Source organism: Stegodyphus dumicola, chromosome 1 (genome assembly GCF_044657685.1).
Source record: "Stegodyphus dumicola isolate Sdum_Otavi_A_Nest chromosome 1, ASM4465768v1".
Classification (NCBI taxonomy): Eukaryota; Metazoa; Arthropoda; class Arachnida; order Araneae; family Eresidae; genus Stegodyphus; species Stegodyphus dumicola.
Window position 1 is genome coordinate 231,290,573 of NC_140768.1, and position 27,064 is coordinate 231,317,636.

The following is a 27,064-nucleotide window of genomic DNA, read 5'->3' on the forward strand; positions in this document are numbered from 1 at the left end:
TTAAGATTTTTATACATGATAAATAATATTTTCTGAAGCGTTATTTTGTGTTGCCATCTCTAAATAAGAAATTGCCTACAAATTCAGAAAGCTACTGAACTACGTTCTAGAGTTTTTAATAACTTTAATTGGATATGTCTGTGGCGATGTAATTTAAAAAATTGTCGTTTAAACTGGCCTTGATGCTTTTTAAAATGCATGTTGGCACTGTGCTTCGAAATTAGGCCTATGTTTTGAATGATTAGAGAATTAAAAATTAAATATTTCAATTAAAGCAATAAACATTACTACAATTATAACAAGAATCATAGTCTGCTCTAATTATAAATGTATTTATCGGCCTAGTATCTTAAAAGTTGGGTGAAGTGAACTCATATTTTCTTATCTATTGTAAGAGCACTATAGCAAGAAATATAAAGTTTTATTTTAGTTGTTTTTAATTTTATAGCAAAACACTACTTCATTTAATTTTTGGATAATGTTCTAAAGAACACTTTAAATTATAGGCAAAAAATAAATATTGGATAATTAAATTCTGCCCAAGCTTACAGGATGCTGCTGCTGATATGTTAGACATGGTTTGTTTATTGTTTCAGTTTTTTATAATACTGGGCCTAATTTAATTACCTGCATATTTATTTATTGCCTATACTTACTTACAGTTCATGCTTGCTGCCTTTGGCACAACCTCACTGTGTGAAACACTTTTCTCACATTTCTTTCGTGTGGTTTGTTTTTTGTACTTTTATTTATTTTGTATACTTTTTTTTATTACTTTATGTATTTACAGGATCATTTTGAGGAATCTCAATTTGAGTCACTATGCAAAGATAGTTAAAAACTAAGAAAAACTGCAGTACCAACACTCTTTAGCATTCCAAATCCACCACCATCTGTAACTGACAAGAGGATAAGAGAAGTAAGATGTCCTAAGCCAAATACTGAAGTGGTAAATTATTTAATATTCTCCAAAAAAATTGTTGAAAAAATCATTGTTATTACAAATATATTAATTCAGTCAACCATTGTTTAAAAAAATAATCACAGCATAACATGTTCACTATTTCTTTTTGAATTTAGGAAACTCTACCTGCTTCAAATGAAGAGTTGTTAAAAAAAAATAGAATTCCTTGAGCAACAGCTTCAAGAAAAAGATGCAAAATTGACATCATTTTTGTCCGATGAGCAAGTAGGAACCCTTGCTGTGCAGTCAAAAAGGAACTGGTCAGAAAAGTCCATTATAAAAGGACTGAAGATGCGATTTGCTTTGAGCAAACATGGATATAATTACCTCAGAAGTACTGGATATCCAGCACCATCGTACATTACCTTGAACAGGAGGATTAGGGACATAAAAATTAATTTCGGCATTTTAGAAAATTTGTTTTCTTTTCCTCAAGACAAAAGTTCATTCATTGGATGCTCTTGATAGGAACTGCTGCCTTTTAGTTGACGAAATGGAAATAGCTTCATATCAAGATTTTGGTACATCGTCTAAGTCATTCATTGGAAATGTTACGTTAGGAAGCTAAGCATTACACTATTGTAATGCTTAGAGGCCTTAAAACATCATGGAAACAGATTGTTGCCAATGAATTAACAGGGCCTTCAACATCAGGTTCTGACATGAAAGATCTAATTCATAGAACTGTAGTAGCAGCTACAGAAATAGGTTTAACTGTAAGAGCCTCTGTTTCAGATATGGGAAGCAATAACAGAGCAATGTGGTCGTCATTGGATGTGTCTGTCTCTAGGAGAGATAGGAAGACAAATTACAACATTGGAGGACCTGATGTTTTCATTCACAGTATTGCAGATGTACCACATCTCATTAAAAATATGAGAAATACATTTCTTTCAAGTATTATAATATTACTAGAGGAATTTCGCCACCAGCATGCCTTGCCATCGAGGATAGTATCTTCAGTGTATGTGAAACGACTCTGGTCAAGTGAGATAGAAGCAGATGCTGCCCTGAGATCTCTACATCACTTGAACAGAGTTCATCTCTTCCCAACACACTTTTCCTCGATGAATGGGGCATCTGCTGTGCAATTGTTTTCTGTAAAAACAGCTGCTGCTATTGAAAAAGCAGGTATTTTACACCAAGTTGCAAAAGAAGCATTAACTTCTGCATGGTGGCTGAGACTTGTAGCAGAATGGTTTACAATTATGACTACAAGGCATCCAAAAAAAGGCATCACTATCAAAAATCAAGATGAGAAATTTAATATTTTATTGAAATTCATTCATGTGACTGAAAATGTTCAGTTTGGGAAAGCATGGAAGCCATTTCAAACTGGCATTATTATGAGCACATTGAGTGTTGTGAAACTCTCAAAAGAATTATTTTCCGAGGGGTTTACATTTTTCTTACCAGGCAGGTTGACACAAGATGCGCTGGAAAATGCCTTTTCACAGATTAGACGAAAGTTGGGTGCAAAGCCTACTGCTTTGCAAGCCAAGAGAGCACTGAAATTAGTGTGCCTATCACAGTTCATTTCAGATATCAATAATCCAAATTATTGTTCTGAAAGTGACCACAGCCTCTTTGATGCTTCTGAATTAGAGGTTGCTATCAGAAAGGAGGTCTTGCATCCTATCTCCAATTCTGTAGTGCCATCTACCTCTTCTGCAGTGGCAGTGAAACGTCGCTTGCCCCCAGCTGTGGAAGAAAATGATATACATTACATCGCAGGAGCCATATATAATAAGTTGTTGAAAAAAAAAAGCATATGTGAAAATTGTAAAACAGCTATGACCATTTCAGAGGACATGCTGGAACCTGACATACCCGAGCATCGCACAATTCTTACAAAACATAGCAATAAAGGTGGACTGAAGGTCATCTCTTCAGGAATGTATCAAATATGTAGGGAAGCTGAACGAGAATTTCAAAAACGTAAAGATGTACTCCTTCGTTTACAATCAGCCATCACAAAAGAATTAGTTGAAAGAATAATTGATAAATGTACGCATGTGGCCATGCCAGAATGCTGTAATCTTAAGAAAGTAATTATTGATAATTTTTTTATTACTAGATGCAAAGGCCTTACACAGCATCTTATCAACAAAAGAGCCCATAACGTTTCATATTCATCAGCATCGGCCAATAAGAAACAAAAAGTAAAATAATTTTAGAAGGTATGTATGTTTTATATTAAATAATTTATGTGTTTTATGTAATATGTATTACTTTTTCCTAGGCTACGAGTATATAAATTTCTGTGTTTGATGTTATATATGTTACTTTCTGCTAGGCTATGAGTATATTATTATGGTATTATTTTCTTGTTTCTAATATATAGAAATATAGCATATTTTCCAGTATAAAATTTCAGTTCAGTTTTACTTAAAAGTATGGGAAAGCAGATTTGTTTCATGCATGATCTTTATAATACTGGTATGAAATGAATGAATTTTAATCTGTAAACAATTTTTTGTTAATATTGAAATGTGTTTCCTTGGGTACATTTTTAGGCACTTGTGGATCATGTCAGACAACATGCAATAGAAAAAAGATGTCCGTGTGCATAAATTTTTCATTGTGTTACTTCATTTTATCTAAATTTCAAGGATAATTCTTTTCATTTTTATATGGCATGTTATTAGTATAAAGGCTAGTGAAAATAAATTGGTATGTGTATCTGTTTTTGAAGTGTAATGCTTAAATAAAAAGATGGTGTGTGTTTCTTCATTTAAATAAAATTTCAAAGATAGTATTTTTCAGCGTTGTACTGTTTGTTATTTCTCAATGTAAAGGGTAACAAGAGGAAAAAAACTGGTATGGTACATCTGTTTTTTAAGCATGATAATTTTATTTATTTCTTTAGTGATGCATATATATAGAGAGAGAGAAGGTATTTGGTCCAACTGAAGTTATAATAAATCTAATTTTACTAGATCTCTCCCTCCCCTCAGGTGTAGAAAATTTTCAAATGCAGAAAGTTTATTTGCAGAATTAATTCATTTCTGATAAACTTATTATCATTAATTTTTTATATACCATGTTATTAAGTTACACGTATGACTACTGTGTAATAAACTTGTATTTAGGGCAAAAAATTAACTGTTTTGCAGCTGGTGACTAATATCATATGCTTCTAAGAATATTACTTTAACTTTTTTCATAACTTTTGTATTTCAGGAACATGAAACTGTTATTTTGATATACTTAAATAATAAATGTGTGTATCTGAATCAATTAATGGATACAAATATTTTACAGTTATTTTTAGAAGATATTTGCCATATCGCTTCTAATAATTCATAAAGTATATTAAAATATAGGTAAATAATTTGGTGCAGAATTCAAATTTAGGGTTTGAAATATAGTGAATCATGAGACTAAATGATTTTTATTGTCATGATTTGCCTGGGCTTAAGAATGTACTTTTCGCCCGGTGGAAATTGTCATCAAACTGTCCTGAACAGGCTTTTTGTTGATAATAACTTCCAGGCTTATCAGTACCTCCTTTTGAGTGGAGGGTATACAAATATAGTACCCAATTTAAATTACATTGTGATTGTAATAATATTGTGGTATTAAATAAGTGATTATAATTACAATTTAGATAATTGCTTTGTAATTATATTACATTGTATCTGTGAACTCTTAATTTCATTACTTTATGCAATTATGTTGTAAGTGCATAATCTAATTGCAATAATATAATCTATTCACAATTACAAAATAATTATAAATGCAGTTACATCTTAAATAGAGGCCATTTTAATACTTTTAAATTTTTGCAAGATAACTTCCCATTAAGGTTCATTTGGAGGAAACTATGCAAATACTAAAAAAGAAGTTATGTTAAATTTACATATTTTGTACAGTAGTTTCTTGTTATAATGCTGTTCAATATATCTTCAATACTTTTGTAAATTTAACGACATTCTTTGCAATTACTGTGGGGCTTTAAAAAGAAGTTTCTTAGTTATGCTTTCTAATAAGAATGTGTTAAAAATTAATTATTATGTATAATAACTAACAATTAAAAAAACTTGACTGCATGAAAATGCTGTTGCTGTATAAAATAAAAAATAAGCTTTCTTTTATGCTTTGAAATGAATTACATGTGGTTAAGTCGTCCTTTTACAATTTAAGAATGTGGTTAACACACATTCTTAAATTGGACAGGTTTTATCTAAATTATTAGTATAAAATATATAAACTATGAATTATTTTGTAACATAACTCAAATTACAAAATTCATTCTATATACGTTCAAATTTATTATCTTTTATGGAATAACTGTTTTTTAATTTAGGTAAAAATTGGATTTTTAGAAGTATTACAAATACAATGCAACACAAAGGTGATCTGATTGGAGAGGAAGGACTTTTTATTACGGTTTCTAGTTCGTATTTATATTACATTTGGTGAAAGTCATCCAAAACACAGAATGCTGTACTTTCTTCTTCCATATATGTTATGAAATATTTCACACATTTAAAAGAAAGTGTTTCTTCAGAGTCTTGCACAATTATTTCCATATACCTCAGACTAAAATGACAACATATTCTTAAGTTATTTTTTTTAGTATGAATTTACAGTGTTTTTATGGAAATTTTTGTTAAAATGTCATTAAGATAAATTTATTTGCACACTCTACGCTTTAACTATTTCCCCATTTGACACTATTGAAAGTTTTTATTCATATCTTATTTATTTTAGTCTGCTAACGAAACTGAAACATCTAAAGAATAAGTTATTTTGAATATGTTTACAAAATATACGCGAAATTTGTATTTAAGTGAAAACGTCTATATACTATTCGAGAATTAATTAATTATCCGAAAAGTTTATGTGCGCTGAATGCCGCGCGTCTATAAAATAAAACTTTAAAAAAAAAACAGCAGACATTCAGCCAGCGTGTGCGATAAACGCGCCAAAATTGGTAGCGCGTTCCCTCCCTCGCCAAGAGAGAAAAGTTGGTGATTCAGCCTGGTTTAGAGGAGCCTTAGGTTGGCTATGCAATAAACGTCACTTCCGTACGGAATTTCCACCGACGGAATTTGAAGGTGCCAGACTCGCTCTCCCTTCTGCTGTCGAGTGGAAAGAGAATCCCGACTGGTTTTCCAATATCGATTTCGACCGGTGTCCAGACTAGACCAATGACATAATGAAAATCGAGCATACGGTTGAGAAAGAAGATATCACTCACGATGCAAAGAATAAAGAAACAACCGCCGATAAAAGTCAACCTCAGAAATATAAAACAAATAAGAATAATGATAATGAAGCAAAATCAAATCAAATACGAGTTTCTCCCATAGTGATCGATGATATAATACAACCTGACGAATTCATACAGAATATAAATATACAAACTGGCAAGTAAATTATAGGACAGATAAAAGCAAATATACTACACACCAGACGCAGATACGCACAGATACGTGCGTTAAGTTGTAACGGACATTAATCTAAAAAAACACACCTATCAACTTCCAGAGGAAAACGTCCTCAAAATTGTTATCGGAGGCCTCCCTACTACAATTAATCCAGTGGACATCACCCAAGACTTAAAAGATAAAGGATTCGACGTCAAATACATCACTCTTCACAGAAACCGACGTGCAAATAGACCAATGCCCCTTTTTCTTATACATCTTGAAAAAAAAACTGATGCAAATAAGGCTATGCATCAAGTAAAAAGAATTGGCTACCTCAGTGTTCAGATTGAATCACTCAAAAGAAAAAAAACGCTCCCCCCCCCCCAATGTTATATACATGAATCAGTTTTTCACAGCTCCCTGCTTTGCACCAGGGATTGGGTACGTGTCAACTGCGGAGGCTCGCATGTTCCTAAAACGTGTCCAGTACCACTCACGGAACCAGCAAAGTGTTGCCACTTCAATGGGCCTCATCTAGCCGATTTCTCTCAGGGCTCGTTCAGACGAGGGCGTAAAGCGCATAGAGGCATAGTCATAAGGTCATAAAATACGGGAGACCTGTTCACACTTGCGAGAACGAGGTGTAAGACGTGGCCAATGAGAGAAGCTAAATTTGCGCATGCGTGCAATGTCTACAACTTTCCCGCTCGATTGATTTCCCGCGTTCGCTCTGCTTGTTTTTTTCGTTGTGCCATGGCTTTTTCAGCTCCCCACAAAGTTTTACTGGCTCAACAGAATGATCTTTTATCTGCCCTTCTCATTAGCCAAGAGGCAACGGAAGAAGGTAAAAAACGAAATGGTCGAGAGATATTTTTTTGGAGAGGCCAATACTTGGTTGGCACAACGAGCTTCTTCCGAAACTCAGAAATGGAAACGAAGATTTGTTCTTCAATTTCACTCGTATGTCGGTAAGTATTTAAAGTTAAAACAATTATTCTTATTTTTTATTTTAATTGATTATTTGCTTAATTAATAGCTGTATTTAATAATTTTTTTCTGTTTCATAGGTTAAACAGTATGATTATTTATTGTCTCTTGTGAGTGAGAAAATGACCAAAAAAAAAAAAAAAAACACTTGCATGAGGTAACCTCTGACACCATCTGAGAAGCTTTCTGTATGCTTAAGGTAAATAATTTTGTTATATATGTAACTTAGTCAAATGCAAGTATTTTTTTAAAATATATATTTAAAAGGCAAGCCATAAGGTAACTTCCCCTCAATAAGTCTGTCTCCTGCCTGCTCAAGAATTATTCACTTATGCATTTTTATAAATTTTTTAGGCTTTAATTTGGAATTATATATTTATTCATGGATTTCGATACTTGCACTTGATTTATATATGCTCTCAGAATTTAAATGATAGTCTAGATTAGTTCGCAGCAATAATTAATCATTTATTTCTTTGCATTACTTCATTTTTTAAAATTTAGTTAAATTTAAATTTTCTTTTTATGAATAGAGAATGTTTGTTAAATTCAAATTTCATTCCTTGCAGCAATGGCACAAGAGAATTATTTAAATTAAATTTAACTTTATTATTTATTCTTTTGAATATATGTGTACATATCTTATTTATCTATTTACACATTATGACCTCAAGCTATTTATGTTTTATCTTGGTTTTCCTACATTTATTCATTATTATAAGAAGCAAAGTGTAGAATAACTAAATTCGGTTGATCTTTACATTATGGTAACTTGGCGTTTTTTTGGCGACCAACTCTCCTACAGCAACCCTCTATTTTTTTTTTTCCCGCCGCCATTTTGTCTTCACGAAGTAAAGACATGTTTCTTTTCTTTTTATCTACTGAACACTTCTTCCAACAATCTACTAGCCGAATTACACATATGCTAGAAATTTTATCTAACAAAACTGCTTAATCATGACAAATATTCACTGCAAAATTGGGAAAAAGTGCACAATACCATACTCCTTACGCGTTTTTCAAAATAACACATACACATAAACCATGTACACGCCGACTTATTTTTACTTCAAAAAAATCCCAGAATTGCACAAAAATGGCATTGCGCACACTCTTCACTATATCCTTGTACACTGCTTTTTTCTCATATTAGAAAAATTTCACGAAAATACATGACAATTTTCTCAATCTTTAAACCCGGTAAAAAGAACATATATGAAATTACCTGATCGCGAAAAAGTAATGAACATTTCCACATATAAAATAAATAAAATATCCAAAAACTTTTACCTCTAAATCATCTATTACATTATACACGTCACCAACGAATTCATACCGCAAGCATTACAAATACTTAGTATCAAATATGATATATAATGAAAGTGCTAAATTTTATATGCTAATATCCTAGTTATAAAAATATTATTTAACACCTTGACTGCTAGCAGCATCAGTGATAATTCAACGGTGGCCTTACTTTTCACAGCCAACATTGAATGTGATTCACAGGTTTTTTATTGTTTGGAGCCATATAAGTCACAATACCATACTCCTTACGCGTTTTTCAAAATAACACATACACATAAACCATGTACACGCCGACTTATTTTTACTTCAAAAAAATCCCAGAATTGCACAAAAATGGCATTGCGCACACTCTTCACTATATCCTTGTACACTGCTTTTTTCTCATATTAGAAAAATTTCACGAAAATACATGACAATTTTCTCAATCTTTAAACCCGGTAAAAAGAACATATATGAAATTACCTGATCGCGAAAAAGTAATGAACATTTCCACATATAAAATAAATAAAATATCCAAAAACTTTTACCTCTAAATCATCTATTACATTATACACGTCACCAACGAATTCATACCGCAAGCATTACAAATACTTAGTATCAAATATGATATATAATGAAAGTGCTAAATTTTATATGCTAATATCCTAGTTATAAAAATATTATTTAACACCTTGACTGCTAGCAGCATCAGTGATAATTCAACGGTGGCCTTACTTTTCACAGCCAACATTGAATGTGATTCACAGGTTTTTTATTGTTTGGAGCCATATAAGTCACTGGTGCTTCACAAACACACAGATTTACAGGACTAAAATTACTGCAATGGCCTTACAAAGTTGCTTTATATTCTTGGTTTCTGGAAACTTTTCTATGAATTATTACAATTTTAATACATATTTTGCTGCAATATCTTTTAAGTAATTATTATTTATGTCGAAGTAAGACAACAATGTTGTAATTAAAGGGATTGTAGTGTTTATTTAACGAATATGAGAAATTTTGAACATTTTAAGATGTTTATACATTCACTAGGTTATTCATTTTTGGTTATATATGGTGTTTCACTATTTGTTTAATTTTACTAATTTCTACTATCAAGACGATGAATTCTTGTGCTGCTTTATGGTGAATTACATTGTAAACTAATTATTATTATTTATTTAATAATTTATTAAATATTTAGACTAAGTATAGAACTGATTTTAAGTTAAAGGGGACAAGAAAACATAATTAAAAAGTCTAACGGAGTATTTTACCTGACTTTCCTGTGGCAGTCAACGTGTTAATTCACGTGTAATTGCCCTGTTCCTTCCCCTTATCTTTTTTTTCTCTTTCTTTCAGGAAAACATGTTGAAATAAAAGCTCCTGCATTGGCAGGTTCGACATATACGAACTACAAAAAATTCAACAGCATAGTGTTGATGGCATCTTGTGACGCAAATTACTGTTTTGTATTTGTAGATATAGGTATAATAATTCTCATAGATTATAGTAATAATGTTGTACCCAAAATATTTTATTTAAAAAATTACATATACGACTTTAATAAAAATTTTGTACGTTTCTTTTTAGGTAATTTTGGACGCATCAGCGATGCAGGGGTTTTTTCTAATTCTTTCCTGGGACGAGCAGTGGATCAAAATATGCTGAATCTGCCACATGATAAAAAGTTCTCTAAAAGTGCAAGAATTTTGCCTCATGTATTTTTAGGCGATGAAGCATTTGGTTTGAAAAAGCATTTTTTGAGACCATATCCTCGGACCAGGAGTAATTTATCATGCTCAGAGAAAATTTATCACTACAGACTCTCTCACTCTCTCGATCAGGAAGATGCATCGAAAATGCATTTGGCATACTGTCATCTCACTGGCAGGTTTTAAGAAAACCACTTCTTTTAACTCCAGAAAACAGCGAGACAGTTGTAAATGCCTGTTGTTGCCTCCACAACTTTTTAATTAAAGATGGAATTCAGAATGGTAACAAACTATATTGTCCCAAAATGTACGGTGACTACCCTTTGTTGAACGGAGAGGTATATTTCTGCATTGCACTGTAGTACTACTCTCTAAACTATAAACATGCACATGCATATATATACAACCTTCTTCAATTTTTTATATATAATTTCTTTTAGGAGAAATACCATATTCTAAATAAGCCTAATTTAAAAAAAAAAGAAATTCCTGAGGATAAATGACAGATAGCCTGTATACAACATTTTTTCCATTTTGCAGGTGTGAAAGCAGTTAGCGGAAAACAGTACTTACCATACATTAATTATTTTTCTTTTTCCAATCAAAAGGAACATGCACTACCAGTATCATTATCGCTAGTACTAGTATCCCACAATTGGTCACCATGACCTGCAACCACAACTAAACTTGTACAGTTCTATGAAACATTCTCCCAACAATGGATTTTATACTCAATCACCAAATACATTTTGCTGTGTTTCCAGCTGTTTGTATGCATCTTATTTCTAATCATTTTCATGTGTAAGCCGCACTCCTGAATTCCATATGCTTTTTCTGGAAAAATCTGATGTTTACACCACATGACTTCCTTGTACGGAATATTAAATTATACGCATTTTTTCTTGCATTTCATTTAAACTTATTGGATTGAATTACACCTACTTCGCCAACAGCGCATAAACCGCAATAGAATAAATGCTTTCTTTAAAATTCACTTTATTTGTTTACCATAGCTACACTCTGGTTCTAGGTTCACTTAACAGTATTATATTTCGTTCATATTATAACTCAGAATGCACAAAATTTATATCATGTAAAGAATTATCTCGTTGCCACATGTTCTATTCACATACTATAATAAAGTTAGAACAATATATAAAAGAAATTAAGCAAGCAAAACAAAAAAGAAACAGTTTTTCACAGACGATTGAGTATTTCTCATTCAATTAATTCAGTTCTCACTTTGTAACAAAACAAAAATACATAAAAACTCAAAACATCTGTATTAAAAATTACAAAGTAAATCTTAAACACTTATTTCCTCGAAAAAATTCCAGAAAGGATTAAGCATGATTTAATTCGCAATAATAAATGAAGGCATTATCTTTGTTGTTGCGAGCTACGTTTCTCTAGATTGGCAGCAAATCCACTACTCTGTTGTTTCAAATGTAAACAAGCAATGGCCGCCATCAAAAAAAGATTATTAGGCTTAGCGACACTTAAACAACTTCGAAATTGTTGATAATTCTAAAAATATTGCATACAGATTTACTAAAGGCATAAAAACTTTAACCGGAAGATAAGAACAACATAATTCAATCATTTTTAACGCAAAAAATGTACAATTTACAACCATATAAGAGTAAAGAAACTGAGATCACTGAGCCGGGTAACAGTGTGGATATATATATCAATATATTTATATATGTTTGGTGCGGCCGATTGCAACCAAAATTCGAGGTGCACATCTACATGTTATAGCAGTCCTGTATACAAAATTTCAATGTTCTGAGGCTACTCGTTTTTGAGTTATGCAAGATACGTTCGTACAGACACCAGGAATAATCCTCTTCAGAATTCATTTTAAAGCAGTTTTATAAGTTTTGGAGGAAAAGAGTCTTTTATTCTGTCCTTATGTACAGATATCACGCAAATGCATCGTTAAATTTGCATTCGAAGAGGTCAAAATGGATATTTTCATTGAAATATGTTTGCTGTTTGAAACTTTTTGCGATAACAATACTTCCTTTTTACTTCGTACAAGGAAGTAAAAAAAGCGGGGTTACATTCGAATACAGTACAAAGTAAACAATGGTATTACTTTTCTTAATTTCTGTAAACTTCACTCAACCTTTGTAACACGAGACATCTTCTTACTTGGATTTAATAATAATTCAAAAAGGCTTTTCCTCAATATGTTCTACAAATCTTAACAATCATTATGCACTTTTTTCATTTGCTGAAAGATTAAAATTACAAACACCTATGTCTTATCTAGAAATTTCTACTAGAGAAATGACAAGAATTTAACGCATCAAAATTTCTGTGGATAATAAATAATAAATGCTGTGTTATTCATTAAATTATACAATGTGCAATGAATTGTGCATGTTATTCATTTTTATCAAAAATAAATTCCTATGATAGATAACATAATTCAAAACCAGAAACAAAGATCAGCAGGAGACCAAAACTGTCTAGAACTGTGACTGTTGATTTAAGGATACATCACTGCATTTTTTTCCTTTTTGAACTTCGCAAGAGCATTTTCTCAAAAGATTAATCTTTTTAACTACTTATACGAAGCCTATGTAATTAAACTTATTATTGTTCTTAAAGTGAAATTAATTTTAATGTTAATATTTTTATGGTCAAAACTGCACGAAGCCAACAATTCATGATACCAATTTGATGTTTTAATAAAATGAATTTATAAAGTTTGTTTGAAAAGAAAATCAGCACTTAAAGTAAATAGCAATACCATATTTTCATCTTTTTCAATAAATTTATTTTAAAAATAAATAAATAAAATATTACAATAAAAATATTTACAAGTAATTACAATAAAAATAAATAAAGAGATATTTACAAGTAAAAAATATACAAAGAAATATTTACAAACATGCATTTTTTAAAGAATTTTCATAATAAATTGAAAATCATACACAGCGTGCATGATCCTGAGCTTAACTTTTGCTTTTAAATTTTCATCCATATTTCTCAATTTGTTATGAAAACTCATTAAAAAATGCATGTCATCATCACAGACTTCTTTGGCCATCATATCGCTATTTCTCTTCATCAATTTCAAAATTTGCTCTTGAAAATTTTGACCCTTTCATTTCAATACTTTTGGAGTTTCCAAAGTTTCATTTTGATGATCTTCGTCACAGGACACATCCAGATGATTGACATCCTCGTTATCAAATAGGTCCTGTGACAAAAGAATCTCTTCCTCAACAACAGGAAGCAGTGATGCATTGCTGCAACTAGGCCCATCCACTGCTGGTTTTACATTGAAACGAGTGCTACGTTAGAAAAATAAAATAATACACAATATTAAAATAAAAAAATTGCCACTACACACAGAATTTAAAAATTCTAATATACATGAAGATTTAGTGAAACCTTGTTAAATAACTGCTTATTTATTAATGAATATATTTAATAAATCCTGAATAATAGTTTAACTAAGGCTTACACACTATGAGATTTTTAATAGGAATTATTAATAAATACATTAAAGAAATCTTTGAGTATCAAGTTTATTTCTATTCTGTTCTAGGAGGATCTGTATACTGAAGTTGCAATATCATGATTTAAGTTTCTTATCTATGTATTATTCTCGTCACTGCGAGATAATTATCAGTTTTACTATGGCCTTCAAAATCTACATTTTCATTTTCTAAGTTAATACTAGACATCTAGAATTCCGGATTATGAACATCAATTTCTTAATTAAAATGTCATTTTTGGTTTTATTACATTCAAAAAATAAAAAAATATTACACATTTTTCAAAATTAGTTTTATACCTAGTATCTAGTTTGCATTACTAAAAATAAATCTTAATCATTTAAAATATGCTTTTTTTTTAATGTACTGATAATATATTGTACATTAATAAAAAATCCTCAATAATTCCACTTAGTTTTCCTAAGTGGAATTATGTTATATTCACAACTTAATATCAAAAACAATTCATTAAATTACATAATTTCTACATTTTTAACAGGCTTGTGTTATAGTAGTTACAATACGTAAAACAGAATTTACCGCCTATGTCTGATAGTATCCTCTAAAAAGGCCATCTGCTCAGCAAGTGGAAATTTTCTTATTTTTGATGCAGCACCATCACCGCTTCTTGTTGTCAAAGTCTTCTTGTATGACCTTGACAACAAGAAGTATGATTGATGTATGACTTTCGGATGCACTTCCAACGGTACTGAAGCTCTTTCACTATAATAAATTTTTTTAAGTGTATTATATTTCACGAATTAATTTTACCAGAACAAGTTGTTAAGATAGTAAATGTTCATTTAAGTGAAAAAATAAATGTCTACTTGAAGTTGCAAAATTTTAATAAATACACCCATTGCCATAAAATCTTATGCCTCATGAAGTAATTGTAAGATCATAACAAAATTTGACAATAAGATATATGTGCTCTGAATAACATACACCATTTTCTTTGTTTGGAATGCTGTCGCACTTGACTACAACATATGGAACCAGGTTGTCTTTAGCGATGAATCAAAATTCAATTTGGGAAGACCAATTATAAAATTTTACTTTGCAGGTTTTAAATACTACAGTGTTAGGCTAGAAGTTAAATATCAGACAGAGCTCACATATTTATTTAACTGCCATGAAAATTCAAAGTTGGTAAAACATTTTTATTGCTATTCCACAAAAGATAAATTCAGAGCAATGCAATAGTATTTATTTTCAACAACTACATTATGAAGCATGTGTGGGGATAAACTGAACAACTTCTGATAAATAATGATGATAAATTGTCAAAATAAAAATTTAAAAAAATTGGGTGGATTCATGATAGAACAAAAAATTTGTGTAAAAAAGTGTATTTCTTCTTACTGGTGAACCATGTTATTTCAAAAAAAGAGTTGGGTGCCATTTTTTAAAAGCATAATTATAATTTTCTACAAGCTTTATCTTTGTGGCATGCAAACATGGTTTGGTATCATATGAATACCTTTCTTGGGGGCCAGAGGATTAATTATTGTTTCATATATCAAATATATGTAACCTGACAGAGGAAGTGGAATTTAACATTTTGTAATTGATCTAAAATGTCAATTTGTCACATAAGTTAGTAAGATAATACAGAAATAGTATTCAATCAATAAATCCAAAAACTAATCCTCTCTACTTCATTCATAAAACAAAACATATTCAGAATTTCATCCTTCAGAGTAAATAGTTTAGAACATAAATGTGATGACATATCACTATAATGTGATATGTTATTGAAGTAACTGAGATGAATGTGAATTATGTTCGTAATGAAGTTTTTTAAGTAATTTTACTAGCTTGGTCAAACATCAATCATTTTATTTTTTGAACTTGCACAACTAAAACATTTCAAGTTCAAGGACTTCACATTTCTCCCTGGCTTTATTTCCCTATTATTTGGCTCCATAGAAATGTAAAGGCATTACACATGCTTACTAGTTTAAATTAAATTATTTTCTTTTTATTCAATATTCATTTTTAATTTAAGCTTCTTCAAAAATTACTACACTGTTTTCTTTCTATGACACTGAAAGAAATTTAAATACATAAATAAAGATAAAGGGAAATTTTAAATGGTTTGAAAAGAGTCAACGATACAGTAAAATTGAATTTTCTTTGATTTCACCTCACTGAATAGGTTTCTCTTTCTTATTCTGTGATAACAAAAATAATAATAGCAATAATAATACAGATAAATGAAAACAGCCAAACATGCAGATTTGAAACTTTTGCATATCTTTGCTTCAGATAAATTTCTATAACAGTATTATATATTTTTTACTTTCATTTTCCAAAAATAGCTGTAGATCTTTTAACCAATATAAATCAAGTTCAAATTTTCTTCTTGTTAATATGCAGTTAAAATAAAAATTGTTTATATTTTGGAAATTCAAATAAAATTTGTAATTAAATCGCATTCTGACACTGTTAATTTAGTAAACTGTAATGGTTTTCAAATGATGAATGCATGTATACATACATATATATATATATAAATCATTCACAGTATCCTACATATACCCATAATCATATCAGCATAATAATGAGAGACAAAATCAAATTTAATAATGGACTTTAAAAAAAAAACATGTATGCAAGAGACAAGTAAAGTATGAATGCGAATTTAATTAAGACCTAGCGATCTAAATAACAAAACAAAAAGGGCAAAAAATTTACGGTACTATTCGGTTTCGAGGGCCGTAAAAAATCGCCAAACTATTGTTAATGCCAATGCTGCCAAAAATAATTGCGGCAACCTTAATAATTGCGTCAAGAAAGGAAGTATTATAGTAAATAACTATTTAAGATTGATGTTTTAATCTAGATGAAAGGTTAATTTCGTATAATACTTAATTTATTATTATAATTTATATGAAAAAGGCTAAACAGGAATGAATGAAAGCATATGAGTAAATAACTATTTCAGATCATTATTATAATTTATATAAAAATTGCTAAACATAATGAATGGATGCCTGCATCGCTATTTCGCTACCGGCTTATCGCTAAAGCATAATTTCATCTCGTTGGTTGTTCAAACGTAATTTTCTATAATGAATGATGCCTTTCCTTTGAAAATATTCTCGGTAAAGTGCAGAATCGCTCACTTACTTGTTTGCCGCTTTTTACAAGGGTAAAAAGGGGTAAAAAGCAATTGGATTTTTGTCAATTTTCTTTTACTTTTTAAGTGAACATAGGTCGATGTGTACATAGATAAAGTCAAGGGTGTGCGCAGTGCCATTTTTGTGCAATTCTGGGAATTTTTTTTAAAGTGAAAATAGGTTGATGTGCACATGGATACCGAGTATGTGCAATTCTTAAAAACGCGTCAAGCAGTGGGCGATTCTGCACTTTACCCAAAATTCTATTGCCGACTTTTCGTCATGGCAATTCCCCTATTGTTAAATCCATAGGATATCAAAAAGGGATTTAAAATCAAAAAATGATTTAAAAATTAAACTAGTATTTCAATGGCGTCTTAAGAAATACAGAACTATATAAACTTACGCAATCTGAAATCAGCGCGTACGGTAGATTTGGCGCTTTTGCGCATACATTTTCGTTGCAATTTTTTTACGGCCTTCGAAACCGAATAGTACCAAATTTACTTACCACCACAATTTGTATCCTCAGCAATCATCTCCCAGGCTTTCTGAACGAGGTTCAGATTTCTGTGGTCCATGGATCTTGCATCCCAAATTACGGGATGGTTCTAGACTCCGATTAAAATTTCATTGGACACGATGCGCTCCATATTAAAAAAAAATGTCGCCTTCGAAGTGACAGCGAAATTGTCCCGCTTCGTTTTAGCTTCGCTCTGATTGGTCGACGCTTATCCCAAACTCGGCGTAAAGTTGAAAACTTTCAACCTTGCACCACGAGCCTTAAACCAGATTATGTGACGTAGCACAGATGGTTGCCTTGGCAACGCAGCTTGGCTTTAACCACTTATGTCCATTACGCCCTCGTCTGAACGGGCTCTGTGTCCGGCACGCCCAAACTCAGATAAATCCAAGTTCATACCAAGTGCAACACCTAAAATCAAGACAGAACATCAAGAAACAACATCAAGACAGAAACAGTACCAGCTACTAATACTAATTCAACACAAAATAGCAGCGAACACTCCCAAAAATCCAATAGCTCTCTAGTCTCCGGAATTTTCAACTTCAATAGTCTCAAAGATGTATGGGAAGTCATTATTAGTGGAATCAAGCAATTTAAATCAGCAACCAACACAATCGAAAAGTTCGGAGTCATTATAGATGTCTTAGAAAAAATTAGCAACTATTTTTAAGAATCCAATCAATAACAGTCGCAGCTCACTAAAAATACTCTCTTGGAATGCGAACACTCTGTTTGGCAAAAAAGAAGAATTTAACTACCTAATTCAAGACCTGTAACCAGACGTAATTCTTATTCAAGAAACTCACCTGAAGCCGTGCAAAAAAGTACTAATAGCAAATTATAATATCTACCGGACAGACCAGGACACAGGAAGAGGGGTGAGGAATTTGCACCTATGTCAAAAGAGGTCTTGATCATCAAATTCCCCCCAATAATTCAATCTCATTTGAAAGCAACAGCATAATAATGAAATTCAACAATCAAAGATACATAATCTCTAATATTTACATCCCACCAAGAAATAATCCGAACATGATAGAACTAGGAATACTACATTCTACAAACTCTACTGCAATAGTGAAAGGCAACTTCAACGCCAAACTTAGGTTATGGAATCGTAACTCATCTAATAAAATACGCAGGTAAATTTTCAACCTCATTCAAAATAGAAATCTTAACATACATGTCACCGATGACCCCACCCATTACGGGTACAATAGCCACTTTACAATAGACTTTTTTCTTTCCAGTAGCCTAACTCCAACCTGCACCATCTCTGCCATTCCAGCCTTAGCATTCGACCACAACCCGATCATGCTTGAAATATCCACTAATGCCTACTCCCCAACTTTGGAACGGTGTGTGGGAATTACAAATTGGCCCAAGTTCTCCGAAATTTTAACCTCTACGATATCAGGCAACCCAAAAATTGAAAAAAAAATCCTAAATAGAAGAAATTGATAAATTCACCCAAAATATTCAACATGCCATCAATCTAGCTACCAGTAACATCAAAAACAATTCTATGCCTCTCCCCTGGGAAATCAAGGATAAGATTAGAAGAAAACACAGGATTCGAAAAATCTGGCAAAACTCTGGAGACCCATTATTAAAAACCAACTCAACAGGATCAGTTATAAATAAATCCCTAACCTTCACACGAGCTCCGGCGTCGTATATTCCAATCAAGACAAAGCGAACGCTATTGCAGACACTTTCTAAGAAACATTCACTCATAACCTTGACCCATATGATGAAGGCACAACAAATGTAGCCTTGTTAACAACTTTCGCAATACCCCTGGACCTCGCAACTTTACTTTCCTTACAAATTCTATCACCGTAGCGGAATTTATCAATTATCAGAAGAAAAAGCCCCAGGAGACGATGGAATCACAAATATTGCTCTGAAGAATCTTACCATCAACGCCATCACCTGTCTCACTAAAATTATCAACAGCATCATCAAACTGGCTTATTATGCTAAAATTTGGAAACACGCAATTATTGTTGTCTTCCCGAAACCTTACTCCAATCCAGCAATTCTAGATAATTACCGTCCCATTAGTCTACTGAGCAACCTTACAAAAATAACTGATCGTATGATATTTTATAATATCCGGCAAAATATTCATTCTTTCAACTACCTGCCTGACCAACAATTTGGCTTCAGAGAAAAACATAGCACCCACATCAATTACTAACAGTTATCAACTATGTCACGGATGGATTCAACGCCAAACTGCTCACAGGTGGATGTCGCAAAAGCGTTCGACAGGGTATGGCACAAAGGCCTTATATTCAACCTCATCAAATTAAATTTTCCACACCACTTCATCCGACTTGTCGCCTCCTACCTAGATAACAAAACTTTCTCAGTCAAAATTAATAGCAGTCTCTTTTCCAGAAGTAGTACAATTGCAGGTACACTTCAAGGGATCAGCACTTTCTCCATATTTTTATAATATATATATACTCACGATATTCCAAGAAATCTATCTATCACAATAGGGCTATTCGGAGATGATACAGCTATTTTAACTTACGCCTCCACCTTAACTAACGTCTGGATGCAACTACAAAAATATCTAAATCAACTTGAAGACTGGCTCATCAAATGGTGAATCGCAATTAATACCCAAATATCCAAACCAGTTTTATTTAGTAAAGGTAATTCTAATAAAAGACCTCCCAAACCATATCATTTTCAAAGAAGAAATGGAATGCAAAAACAAAGCAAAATACCTTGGAATAATACTTGACCATAAATTTACTTTTGCCCAGCAATTTAAAGCAACAAAACAAAAACGCAATTACACCAGGGTCAATATGCGCCCCCTACTAGGAAGAAGAAGCAATCTTTCCTTAAGAAACAAAATCATTCCTCATAACCAAGTTTTAAGACCTGCATTACTCTACGGATGCGAAATCTGGGGTCATGCCACAAACACAAATTTAAAACCACTCCAATTCATCCAAAATAAAATGTTTTCTAAAAATCAAGAACATTAACGAATATAGAAACCACAGCTAACTTCTCCAATAAAGTCAGATACCACAATAATCATCTAATTGCCTCTTTAGAAATTACCCCTCCAATTCTAAGCACCAAGAGCCCGCGCTAACAGAGTGAACACCCATGCATATAATCGGTGAAACAGCAATTCTACTTTCCTGCCACTAAAACCAGTCAAACAGCCCTCCCCTCTTTTTCCCAGATGCTTCCATCAGATGTGAAGAAAGCGAAAGCGCTGCTTCAATTTAAATGACAATCTTCGACGAAAATTGAAGCCGAAGAAATGTGAGCAATGTGACATCACGACTGATGATCGTGGCCGCTGTGTAGCATGCGGATAAGACGAAAGTTTTGTTTATAGTCATAATGATTTTAGAGAAAGATACTATGGATATATTAGAGAGACTGGGAGGTGCAAATAAAGTAATATTGAAACACCAGGATAGCCAAGGTCAAAGGAAACCCTGCCTCTATTAAATATACACCAGAATTGCGATCTTTTGCAATGATGCTACATTTTTACTCTTCTAAGGCATATAATTATGTTAGGGAAACATTTGACACATGTTTGCCACAACCACAGACTTTGTGCAATTGATATAAATGTGTTGATGGTTCACCAGCCTTCAGTGATGAAATTTTAGGACTTCTTACACATGAAGCACTATCTGCTAAACAATACCCACTTATATGCAGTTTGCTTATAGATGGAATGGCAAGAAACATTATGGCTATGTCGATATGGGGACAGATCTAAACAATGACTGTCTGCTTGTCGCAAAAGAAGCCGTAGCTTTTATGCTTGTGTGCATAAGCAATAGTTGGAAATTACCAATAGGTTATTTTCATGTAGATGGTATTTCTGGACTCAGTTAAGCAATTTAGTTTAGCAGTGTCTAATATTAGTTGAAAAAACTGGTATCAAGGTAGTATCATTAACATTTGATGGGACTGCATGCAACATGAGCATGGCCAAACACTTAGGATGTTCATTTGATACTAACAAATCTTTGTTAACTTCTTTTTAGCATCCTTCAAACAAAGAAAATATTTTTGCATTTCTGGACCCATGTCACATTTTGAAATTAATAAGGAATACATTGGGAGAGAAGAAATGTATAATAGATAATGAAATTCAATTGATAACTTGGAGTTTCCTTGTGAAACTGCAAGAAGTACAAGATGCAGAAGGATTGCATCTATCAAATAAATTGCGGAAATGCCATTTGGAATGGTTCCGGCAAAAAATGAGTGTACAACTTGCAGCACAACTGATGTGTGATTCAGTTGCTGATGCAACTGAAGAGTGTCAATGTCTGGGCTTAATAAATTGTGAAAATTCAGAAACAACACTGAAATTGCTTAGGCACATCAATCGTATTTTCAATATTTTTAATTCTCAAAATATACGTCAACGAGAATGGAAGAAGCCGTTATATCCTCAGAATGTTTCTGAATACTTAAGAGATGCTATCAAATACCCTTTTTCTTTAAAAACGTATCCAGAGAAACTTCTCTCGATACAAACAAACAGAAGAACTGGATTCCTGGGTTTGATTGTATGTGCTGAGAGTTTACTGGGACTGTTAGAAATATAGAAATGTTATACAGCGTTCAGAACCAGTATTAATTTACTTGCCTGCATATAAAATAAGTCAGGATCACATTAAATTATTCTTTGATTTGATATGTGTATGTGGTAGGTGGAATAATAATCCTACAGTTAGGCAATTCATGAATGCTAACAAAAGGATTGTAATTCAAGATGAGTTAACATAAATGAGATGTGCTAATACCCTAGCATGTTCTTGGAGAGAAATGTAACAATGAGGCTGTACATTTTATTCCCTAAAGTATCTCTCTAAACAGATCCCAATACCTTCAAAAAATTATTTCTAAGCGTAACAGCAGTCCGCCTCGAAAGATTTTTGCATTAATAAACACACAACTACCTTTAACCTCACTAAGCATTTTCAAATTTCTAAAATATTCATCCAAGCATTTTCAAATTCCTAAAAAAATTCATCCAAGCATTTTCAAATTCCTAAAAAATTCATCCAGACCTAACACATCGTCTTCAGTGGATGAAACTTTATGTTCAATGTTAAGCATTTTCAAATTCCTAAAAAATTCATCCAGACCTAACACATCGTCTTCAGTGGATGAAACTTTATGTTCAATGTTAAGCATTTTCAAATTCCTAAAAAATTCATCCAGACCTAACACATCCTCTTCAGTGGATGAGTCTTTATGTTCGATGTTCGTACTGATAGTCTCATCATTTCTCCACTTTTCATTTAGATCTAAGCGAACATCAGTATTCTTCTTTGTCATCTTTTTTTTCTTTTGTTTTCGTCGGAGTTTGTGAAGATCTGTTTTCAGCCGCTTGCACGTTGATCTTAAAATCGCTTCCAGGCGAAGATTTTCCATGTTTACTGAAATTTTTTTCTCGACACTATAAATCATGTCAGATATTTCCTCAAATTTTCTTTTGCACATTATTCTTTGATGATTAAACAACAATTAAAATAAAATACGTACCTGATTTTATGTCGAATTTCAACGAAAATGAAACGTTAAACACTTGCACCACAACGATGAAATCGTGCGACAAAGAACAATTTGTTTTTGCAGGTGTTAAATCTTTCTGCCTGCCGGCTAAAATTGCTGGCAAATGTTCTGCAAGCAGAGTGTTAAATATCAAAATACAAAAATAAATGTATCCAATAATTTAAATATATATATTTACAGAAGTTTAATCTAGTAGTAAAAATAATATACGTATATAGAACAGCTTATTTAATTTTAACTTACATACATTACAGTAAATACAAAACTAGTTCGTAATGTACGGAAAAGCGTACTGTCACGTGACTAGATTTGGTCTAGGTTGCCAATGTGCTTAGAATAGATGGAGTAAGCATGACGTCACAAAATTGAAACATTTGAATGCTAGAAAGCGAAGAAGAAAGACGTCTTTTCTGCCCTTTCCTTCCTTTTACCGCACGCATGTTCCTAAAACGTACTCGCTGTACCTCCTGCTGTGATAGCTGCTTCGCTGCTATTGGTTACAAGAATATAGACGTAACTATATAGACGTAGAGCTTTCGCGAGGCCTACATATCAGTACCTCCTACTCAGCACCTTTAGGAGGTACTGTACACATAGGCCACGGTAGCAAGATTTTAGGAACATGCGTACCGCACCCACTCCTCCACCATACAGCCAGCGCAGGGGCGCCGGTCCGGGGCGAACACAACGGTCACCGTTTTTCGCTTATGTCACTGCTGCTTTTCACTCTTTCCTTCGCTTTCATGCGATCAGCAATCGCTTTCATCAATCTTTAGTAGCAGTCGAACGAGAAGGTATCGCTTGCTATGTCACTCTCGTATCGAGATCTTGTCGCACGGTAGGAGGTTACGGCCCCAGGACACTATAGAACTTATCCTTAATTAGGAAGCTAAAATTTGTACATTGGATTTTTCAAGTAAAATTCCGTGCATTACCAAATGATCCGCTTTTTAAAATATTCTCTGCTTCAGTAATATAACGAGAATTTACGCCTCCTTGAACAAAATCAATCATTTCGGTAAAGCTATGCAACTCCATCACTCAGATCACAAATCAAAATACCGGTTTTTATCCGCCACATTAATGTGTGAAAGCGCCACCTTTAAGTAAATTGAATCGCGGAAAGGATTTCACAACGCTGCTTAAGTTACCCCCAAGCTTCCTTTTTAGATTGAAGTCAGGAATCTTAAGCACTCCAGCTACTGCATAAATCTTGTATGTAATAACTTACTCAATATTCCATACGCGGCATCGGTGATCTTCATATGTTATGGTATCAAATAAAGACACTTTCCTTTAACTAAAGCTATTTATGAATCAAAGACTATGTACAAGTATTATATACAGATTACAGGATATCTACTTTATACCACTCTCAAGCACTCCCATCTCTCTCTGGTGAAAACTCTTAATTAGCTAAACATACGGGCGGTGCAGCGCCTTCTATCTCTTTTTCTACATCACTTCTCACCTGTACTCTTTAATAAGAGTACACAAACTTACTTACATAACAATATTAACATTAATTAATAATGGTTTTATACTAGTTTGACATACATAAATGAATAATATAAAAGAAAATCTATACTAGTATATATCAAAGCCATAAATGAACATAATAATTAATAATATAATAATAAAAGCTCAATAATATCAAAAATTCTAAATTAAATTTCGAAAGGATATAACATTTGGATCGTTCTTCTGAATTGCCCTTTGGGCGTGCGAACGAGGCACGCTCGAACACGTCCATGTCTTCCTATCATCACGTTTTTAATTGCACCCATGTCCCAAAGTAGTTTGGATTGTTTTGGTTCTTCTACCTCCAACGCAACGACTCCAGTATTAAGGTTGCGCTCAGTTTTAGGATTAGCAAAGTTATATCCATTTTTTAAATGGAGTAAATATTGCTCTTTCCATTGATCCATGTTAATTTTAAAAGCCTACTATAGTAAAGTTTCCTCCTAGTTAAAGTCTCTTTGTCTGACACATTATTAAAAATTTCCAAAACTTTTCTTCAGAGGTTTCTTGATGCTTCTCATCCAACACTCCCAGAACCCTCCCCACCATAGGAAACGCTAAGGTATGAATTTCCATGTTATCTCTTTGGATGTCAAGAAATCTCTTACTCCTCTGATTCTCTCTGATTCTTTTAAATCCTTTAATTATTGCATGGCTCTGATTCTTTTAAATCCTTTAATTATTGCATGTGCTGCGGAAATTCTTGCCATTATCTCATAAATCACTTTGCAGCTCCCTCCTCTTGCTAAAAAAACGTCGTAATGAAAAAAATGAACCTTTTTGCTGACTTTTTGAAAAGTTTCAGCAATATCAACACCTAGTAGATGAAGCTGAGGGCCCTAGTCTGGACACCGTCGAGATAGAAGAAGGGGTCGCTTTTTGCGATCTACTTGACAGAGAGCGAGTCTGGTGTCATCGTTTCAATCATTATAGAGATCGACGCGTCGGAAATTTTTCCGTCAGCTGGACAGCTGCGGTTTAAGTTTCTGACCGTCGTTTTAGAGCTAAACTGAGGACGGCGGAGGTCACGGATTGTTTTTGAAAGTGTACGTAATAGATATTTTAATTTCTTAAGATTTGTGAAAAACTCGAGTATTTCGCTATAGAAATAACGCATTTGATGCTGACGATTCTACATTATTTATTTATTCTACATTACCAATGCCTTAATTAAATTTTAGTGAAAATAATATATTTGGTGTCTTCCTATTTCACATATAAAGAAGGGGTACATACTTTTAATTTAAAATTGTAATTTTTAAACTAATGTATATATCAATGTCCTTCATTTCATGTTTTGATGAGTAATTTATAAATTTTGCAATTTTATGTTTTAAATTATAATGTATTTTCCTCTACTTTTATTTGAATTTGTAGTGTATAAAAATGTAATACATTAGACATACATTAAAGAATACGCAGTATATAATTCAAACTATGCACATCCTAAATTCAACATTTACATTAAATTGCTTTGAGTAAAAAAAATTATTTAAGTAGTTTAACTGTACCGATATCAATGTCAATTTCCAATATTTTCTAGAATCTCCTGTATAAAACAAGTTCAATTCCTGTATAATTTTCGGTTAAATTCTTGCCAATATTATAATGCAAGATTTGTAATTAGTTATCAGATTTTTTAATGTGGTCTACTTTTAGATATTACATCAGTTTTGTGTATATTTATTCAGATCTAAAAAGTGGTTAGTTTTGGTTTTATGTAATTACGGCAAAGCCTCGAGGGCTATCTGCCTAAAGTGAGGGTTGCCTTCGTGGAGGACATTCTAAGGAAAACTAGCTCGTATACACGTAACACATAGGGAAAACCACGAAAACGTCCATGCAACCAGCCCGTTCGCGGGATTCCAACCTTGGACCGAACTTCTAGTGTTCAGCGATTTTACCGGCTGCTGGTGGGATCGATTTAAAAATGGTATAAATATATATGTACTGCAATTTCTTCCACTGCATCTGTTAATATATTTATACAGTTACATATATTATATATATATCTAAAACAGATTTTCTGTGCCTTAAACTTCCATGCTTCTAGAAGTTACCAATGATATATGTCATTGCATTGGTAATGACAGATACATTGGTAATGACGCCCATGCGTCCAGCCCGTTTGCTTGATTCGAACCTCGGACCGCACAACCAGTGTTCGGAGATTTTACCGCTGGGCCACTAGTGGGATCGACTTAAAAAAGGCATAAATAGGAATATGTACCGCAATTTCCTTTCACTGCATGTATTAATATATATTTATAATGCATTTATATATACATATATTTATTTATTTAAAACAGGTTTTGTATCCTTAATTTTTTATGCTTTTGGAATTTACGAGAAATATGTTGGTAATGACATATATATTGGTTATCAGAGATATGTTGGTAATGCAACATACCCGTTCGCAGTATTTGGACCTCGAACCAAACTACCAGTGTTCGGCGATTTTAC

The 27,064-nt window shown here is 32.6% G+C and overlaps 2 protein-coding genes and 1 long non-coding RNA gene across 4 annotated transcripts in view; 2 read left to right on the forward strand and 1 right to left on the reverse strand.

Annotated features, from left to right (window-relative positions):
• Positions 1 to 1,318, forward strand: part of LOC146999499 (THAP domain-containing protein 10-like) — a 2,457-nt gene extending 1,139 nt beyond the window's left edge. The window contains exons 2-3 of the mRNA XM_085811774.1: positions 791 to 949; positions 1,081 to 1,318. Coding sequence (XP_085667900.1) covers positions 791 to 838 — 48 coding nt within the window. The 3' untranslated portion in view covers positions 839 to 949; positions 1,081 to 1,318. The remainder of the gene's footprint in view (positions 1 to 790; positions 950 to 1,080) is intronic.
• A 5,631-nt stretch (positions 1,319 to 6,949) lies between these two features.
• LOC146999500 (uncharacterized) lies at positions 6,950 to 13,081 on the forward strand. Its single transcript, XM_085826304.1, has 4 exons — positions 6,950 to 7,310; positions 7,410 to 7,528; positions 9,979 to 10,104; positions 10,210 to 13,081. Exons 3-4 carry the CDS (start codon positions 10,059 to 10,061, stop codon positions 10,515 to 10,517), a joined length of 354 nt encoding a protein of 117 aa, XP_085682430.1. The 5' UTR covers positions 6,950 to 7,310; positions 7,410 to 7,528; positions 9,979 to 10,058; the 3' UTR covers positions 10,518 to 13,081.
• A 10-nt stretch (positions 13,082 to 13,091) lies between these two features.
• LOC146999501 (uncharacterized) lies at positions 13,092 to 23,142 on the reverse strand. Of its 2 annotated transcripts, none has more exons than XR_015043791.1 (2): positions 23,051 to 23,142; positions 13,092 to 13,639 (listed from the first exon to the last, which is right to left on the reverse strand). It is a non-coding gene; the product is annotated as an uncharacterized LOC146999501 (long non-coding RNA). The 2 variants fall into 2 exon arrangements; XR_015043790.1 differs by lacking the exon at positions 23,051 to 23,142 and adding an exon at positions 14,387 to 16,339.
• Between the last annotated feature and the right edge of the window lie 3,922 nt (positions 23,143 to 27,064).

What these genes read in the sequence shown, in the direction of transcription:
- LOC146999500 (XM_085826304.1), top strand. Translation starts at nt 10,059, where the DNA reads ATGGCATCTTGTGACGCAAATTACTGTTTTGTATTTGTAGATATAG. An exon ending in TTTTGTATTTGTAGATATAG is followed by an intron (nt 10,105 to 10,209) that starts GTATAATAATTC and finishes GTTTCTTTTTAG; the next exon opens with GTAATTTTGGACGCATCAGC.